Source organism: the organism of the source record quoted next, unplaced genomic scaffold (genome assembly GCF_019419815.1).
Source record: "Pyrus x bretschneideri cultivar Hongxiangsu unplaced genomic scaffold, Pyrus_bretschneideri_v1 Contig289, whole genome shotgun sequence".
NCBI lineage: Eukaryota > Viridiplantae > Streptophyta > Magnoliopsida > Rosales > Rosaceae > Pyrus > Pyrus x bretschneideri.
The window spans coordinates 1-6,631 of record NW_025999600.1 but is presented as its reverse complement, the minus strand read 5'-3'; the positions used below and the strand labels follow the sequence as shown (position 1 = coordinate 6,631).

General features: G+C 34.9%; 1 protein-coding gene across 1 annotated transcript; it reads right to left on the bottom strand.

Annotated features, from left to right (window-relative positions):
* Positions 1 to 1,809: 1,809 nt before the first annotated feature.
* Positions 1,810 to 5,278, bottom strand: LOC108865974 (MDIS1-interacting receptor like kinase 2-like). The gene is made up of 2 exons (XM_048588659.1): positions 2,535 to 5,278; positions 1,810 to 2,441 (listed from the first exon to the last, which is right to left on the bottom strand). The coding sequence occupies exons 1-2, from the start codon at positions 5,239 to 5,241 to the stop codon at positions 2,092 to 2,094; spliced, it is 3,057 nt and encodes a 1,018-aa protein (XP_048444616.1). The 5' UTR covers positions 5,242 to 5,278; the 3' UTR covers positions 1,810 to 2,091.
* Positions 5,279 to 6,631: the final 1,353 nt, after the last annotated feature.

The following is a 6,631-nucleotide window of genomic DNA, read 5'->3' as shown; positions in this document are numbered from 1 at the left end:
TTTATATAAGGTCAAGGAGTGTACCTGTAAAATATCATCAAAATCGAAGTTATAATAGCCGTTAAATCGTGATTTTTCGTTTATAACCGTCGAAAAGTTTTGTCCCGTTACTTGATCTCTGAATGTTTTTTTTTTGAAATTTTTGGTGTATGTGATCTCGAATCATGTATAAACAAATTTGACGGTTGGATCATTGAAATTAGTTTCATAGGATGCGTATCCCATCAAAACGATATATTAACTAACACTTAAGAGTTTATTTATACTTTCATTAAGTATAACATAAGATTTGTGGTATACACTAGTGTAAATATTTTAAATTGAAGATCGAATTCATTCATTGTATTCATATAAGGTCAAGGAGTGTAGCTGTAAAAAGTTATCAAAATCGGAGTTAAAATAACCGTTAAATCGTGATTTTTCGTTTACAACCGTTAAAAAGTTTTGTCTCATTACTTCATCTCTGAATGTTTGTTTTTTGCAATTTTTGGAGTATGCGATCTCGAAGCATGTATAAACAAGTTTGACGGTTGGATTGTTGAAATTAGTTTTGTAGGATACTTATCCCGTCAAAACGATAAATTCACTAACACTTAAGAGTTTATTCATACTTTCATCATTTTGATGGGATACGCATTGATGTTATACTTAATGAAAGTATAAATAAACTTTAAGCGTTAGTGAATCTTATCGTTTTGATGACTTGGAATAAATATATTAATTATTTATATATTTTAAGTGTTAATTAGACTATGTTTCAATTAGTATGTGATGATATTTAATAATAAAATTACATTTATGTTTTTTTATTACGTATTTTATTTTTATTCAAGTTAAAATGTTATAAGAGATAAAAAAAAAAAAAAAAAAAAAAAAGCTGGTTACTTTTTTTCTTTGGGTTAAACATTAGGCGGGAAATGGATGGATATAGGTTGCAAAATTTCCCAAACATTAGGTGGGAAATGGATGAAACTCTTGAAATATTAGGCGGGAAATTAATTATTATAATTTTTTTATGTTTTTGGTATTTTTAAATTACTTGATATTTTTACTTTTAATGTGTTTTATGATTTTTAATCTCAATCTTTGCCTATAATATATTATAAAAATAAATAAATAAATAAAACTTAAATTTTAAAATTTATATAAAATAATAATAGAATAATAATTAATAAACAATATATACATATTCATTATATCTATTGCATTTTATAGTAAGTTTTTTTTAGTAGTTTAAAAAATTAAAATCATCAAAATAACATTTTTCTTATCGTGTCGAAACAGGTTACCCGCGTGTCACTTTTGTGTAAACCTGTTAAGGACCCGTTATTAACGGGTTATTATCGTGTGACCCGATAATGACCCGATTAGTTATCGTGTTGACCCGAAACCCGTTATTTTCGTGTCATTTACGTGTCGTGTTAACGGGTCGTGTAATAAATTGTCAGGTCTACTAATTAGTCTTTAGGTTTATGTAACGAATGAGATTTTAAAAATATGAATGCTAATTATGCTGTTGTTTAGTCTTTAGGTTTATGTCACAAATAAGATTAGTTGTCGCTAGAAAACCAGATTCCTTTCCATCAAAAAAATACGAAGTAACCGTACTATATCCTTACATTTTTATACAATATAAATTTGTTCATGTCAAAATTCATTGCAGGTATTTTAATAATAATTTTTTTCCCCTTGCCTAGTCTGTTTTCTTGGCAATGAGAAATTTTTGGTGTTCCAGAGAACAACTTTTGTCATCTTTTATTAATGCGAATGTAGACTGTATCCATCAAATCTTTTGTATGTAAAAATAACTTTTTCAATAATAACTTTTTTTTTTATATCTTTCAACACAATCTTTCATACAATGTTTAATCTTGCAGCAACGTGCATGCACCAATTTCTAGTAAATACTAAATAGGATATTTTGGTCTAACCATTTAAGCAGTAATATATGTGGGACTCATTGTTCAACGAGTCCAGCTAGCACTCCTCTCTTATTCTCAATTTACCTGCAAATATAACAGATTACATATATGATATATTTAAACAAGAAGATCTGACTTCCGTGTCAACTCAAACAATGTCAAATGCAATTTAAATCTTAATGAGTTGTTCAAGCGTGATGTTTGGTCCTCCAGTGGAAGCTGCAGTTTGAAATGATAACGACTGAGAAACCATGTGCATTGTTGGCCTCGACTGCGATTGCGAGTGCCTGCATGCAATTGCTACCCTTGCAATGGTTGTCAGTTCATCTTCAACTTCAGGTGTAGGAGGTGAAAGTCGTTGGTCCAATACATCCTTCAGCAACTTGTTTTCACAATCGGATGGAGACGAAATGGACGAGATTAAATCGCCTAGTCGCTTTCCCATGATCACTTCCAGTGCCAGCACTCCGAAGCTATAAACGTCACATTTCTCAGTTACCTTCCTTGTGTAGGCCAACTCTGCATAAAAATTAAGGGAAGGCAAGCCATTAGCATACGTTTAACTTTATATCACCAAATTCAACATTATATATTTTAATTGTTTTACTTTACCTGGTGCTACATATCCGTATGTGCCTGCAAGGCAGCTCCAATTCGATGAGTCTGGATTCAAAAGCTTAGCAGTGCCAAAGTTTGAAACACAAGGCTCGTAGTCGTAATCCAGCAAAATGTTGCTGCTTGATATGTCTCGGTGTACAATTGGCGGCACGCAATCATGATGCAGGTAAGACAGTGCATGAGCTACGCCTTTTACAATTCTCACCCTCTTACTCCAATCCAATTCTTTTGCTTCGTCTTCTTTCCTCAAGATTGAAGCCAGACTACCCTTTTCTAGATATTCATAGACCAGAAAGGAGTGCTGTGAATTTGAGCAAAAGCCACAAAATTTCACAATGTTTCGATGTCGTATATTGATTAGTGCACTTATTTCATTGTGGAACTCCTTCAGCGATGTCTCCTCCCCGTCAAGTTTTTGATGGAGTTTCTTCACTGCAACTATGCTGCCTGATGGTAGCTTTGCCTTGTAGACACTTCCAGATCCTCCCTTCCCAATGCAAAATATGGAGTCAAAACCATTGGTTGCTCTTATGATCTCCAAATACATTTTTTTTCCATCAAAAAGAGAGATTGAAAAAACTTCATCATGGATATCACTCTTTTTTGTTTCCGGCTCTCTCTTTCTTCTTGTTTTGATGAAGAAAATTGCAAGGAAAGCAAGTAAAACTGCTCCCAAGATAGGGAAAACGATTGCAAACACGAGTTTTCTATTGTTTTTTCTTTTTGAGACGTGCTTATTGCAGGATTCTAGTCCTACAACATTTCCGCACAATCCTACATTCCCTTCAAAGCTGTGAGCATCTTGAAATGCTTTGTTGTTGGGGATGGGACCCTGCAAGTGATTGTAGGATACGTCTATGTACAACAAGCTGCGCATTCCATCAAACGTTGCTGGAATGAGACCGGAAAGATTATTGTGGGAAAGATTCAGCTGCTCCAAGCTCTGCATTTTGCTAATTGCTGATGGTATCTTGCCGTCAAGTGAGTTATGACTCAAATCTAACTGTGACAGGTGAAATAACTCGCCCAACTGAAGTGGAATTTCTTGACTGAAATTGTTGTTGCTCAAATTCAAGTAATATAAATGGACCAATTCGCCAAAAATGCTTGGAATTGAGCCATTCAACTTGTTGGTGGACACGTCAAGATATTCGAGTTTAGTGAATGCTCCAAATCCCGAGGGTATAGAACCAATAAGTTGATTGCCATTCAACTTTAGATTCACCATAGAAGTCAATCCCCCCAAATCATTGGGAACCACCCCAACCAGATGATTCGAAGAAAAATCGAGTTCTTGAATTTTAGTTGCATTGACAATCTTAGATGGTATGCTCCCAGTAAGGTTGTTACCTGCAATCCGAAGGGTTGTTAAGTTTGGACACTGTCCCCAGATGTCTGAGATTTCGCCATCTAAGTTGTTGTGGCTTAGGTCTACAAACTCAAGATTCGGATAGACACCAAAGTCTTCAGATATATTATTGCTTGTAAATTGGTTCCGTTGGAGACTGACTCTGACTAAGCTCTTGCAACCTTTCAAGCTTTTCGGGATTGGACCTGTAAATTCGTTCTCTTGTGCAGTTAACCTTTGTAGGAGTCCACCTCTACAAATATCTCGAGGCAAATAACCAGAAAATCGGTTAGTAGCCAAGACAAGTATGGTCAACTTCATTAGATTCTCCATCTCTTGGGGGATTGATCCAGATAGCTGGTTGCCGCGGAGGTATAGGTCTTCTAGGCTGCTCAAGTTGCCGAATGAAGAGGGAACGGTTCCATTGAGCTGATTGTTGGCCAAGTCTAGAGTCACAACAAATTTCAAGTTTCCAATATCTTCAGGAATAGAGCCGGAAAGTTTATTATCGTAGAGAGAGAGAGAAACAAGGTTTGTCAAATTGCTCAAAGAAGTTGGGATCGAACCAGAAAGGGTATTGTTGTACAACTTCATGATGGTTAGATTTTTCAAGTTTCCAAAACTCAGAGGGATTGGGCCTGATAAATAGTTGTCAAACAGGTAAAGTTTAACCAATTTTGAAAGGTTTCCTATTTCGGGAGGGATGGAACCCGAAAGTTGGTTTCCGGAGAGAATCAAAGAAGTCAATTGGCTCAAATTACCCACAGAAGCAGGAATCGAACCCTCTAAATTGTTTAAGTTTAGAGCTAGCTCATATACAAATTTAAGTTGGCCTATTTCTTGAGGAATTGAGCCATTGAACTTATTTGCATTTAGGTGAAGGACCTGAAGATTTGTTAAAAGACCGATTTTGGGTGGGATTTTTCCAGACATTTGATTATAAGATACATCAAAGTAGACGAGTTTGGTGAGGGAACTTATCTCAAGTGGGATTTGATCAAAAAGTTCATTGAAGCTTAGATCAACATATGCAAGATTGGGCAAGGACATGAATGGAAATTGAAGTAAAGTACCTTGTATACCAGAATTGCTGAGGTTTAATCTGTTGACCCTTCCAGCTGAGTTGCATGAAACTCCAACCCATGTACTGCATGGGGTTTCATTTGCATCAATCCATGAGGTCAGGTTGTTTTGGGTTTGGTTTTGAAAGCTAGCTTTCCATTTGAGAAGTGCTTCTGCTTCAGTGGAATTGGCAGAAGCAAAAGCACTTTTTGGTGATGAAGCTAGCTGAAGATATAAGAAAAGGCAGGCTAGAAAGCATACTTTATCACAATAAGTTGAAAATCTCACCATGGTTTGTGTATACTTTTTTTAAGCAACTCAGGGCGTTATTTATAGTGAGATGCATTATTAATTTGCATATCCTTAATTTGTTTTTGTTATCTTTGACTTTTGATCCAAATGTTGTATTAAGATATAAATTGTATTTTTTGATACTTTAATGGTCTTTTTCTGCGAAGACTTTGAATTTTCTTACACTTTTATGGTCTTTGTCTGATAAGATTTTGAATTTTGTTACACTTATGGCGTGTTTACCAACCGGGGTTGGAATGAAATGAAAATGAATGATTCCCGATTGAAAGGATTCTAGTGTTTACTAAAATTTTAGGGAATCAACACACATGGGGTCATCTAAAATCTGGAATCACACTCCGGAAATTCTCGGATTTGGATTCTTAGGAGAGACCTGGTATTTGGATTCCTGGAGAAACTCTTCATTTGGATTCTAACTTTTATACCGAAACGACCCTCATGATTTTTGGCTAATCCGAAAGTACCCCAACAACTTCACCTTTCCAGTCCATCACAGAGTCCTGGAATTTCATCTTTATCAACTCACGGTGAGCTTCAACGACGATCTCGATGCAAACAAATACAAAACCACATACAATGATACAAATCAAAACAATCATGAGAATCAAGTTTCTAACAAAACCCAGAATGATAGAGAGATATGGGTTCCTTTTCACGTCTGTTTTGAGAACCAAAGAGGACGGAGAACATTTTTTTTTTTCCCTGAATACGGAGACCGTCCTGTTTTGAGAACTAAAGAGGGCTCTGACCTCTTTTCTTCTCACTACTTATTGCAATTTATTTTTCTCTTTAATAAATTATTTTATGAAATGTTTTGTTTATTCTTAAAATCAAATAGAGATAGATGTGCTTCTACAGGGTACTAAAATGTAAAAATATTTGTTAAATGTTTGCTCTTTGATCTTAACTCCTAATTAAAATGTTATTAAAAATAAATATAGGATAAAATAAAACAAAAAACAATAAGGGCATTTCAATAATCTTATTGATTTATATTCCGATTCATCTAAATTAGTAAACAACTTATATAAACTAAAGTTCATTCATACTCCGATTCCAGAACATTTAGGTAAACAGTTTCAACAGTAATCTGATTCTGACTCCTCCTCAATCCAATTCCTCCTCAATTCAATTCATCTTCAATCCAATTCCTCCATTTTGATTATGGTTACGTAAACGCGCCATTAGTGTTGAAGTCCTTGTCTCTTTAAAATAGTAATCGGAAAGTTTGCAGTGTGAACTTATATTATATTCCTAATAAGGGCTCTGTGCGTAGTGTTGGAACTAAATTTGTGCATTGCTGCGATGGTGAAGGCACTAACTCAAGCTATCTGCAAAACAGAGAATAATTGTGATCAAACCTAAGACT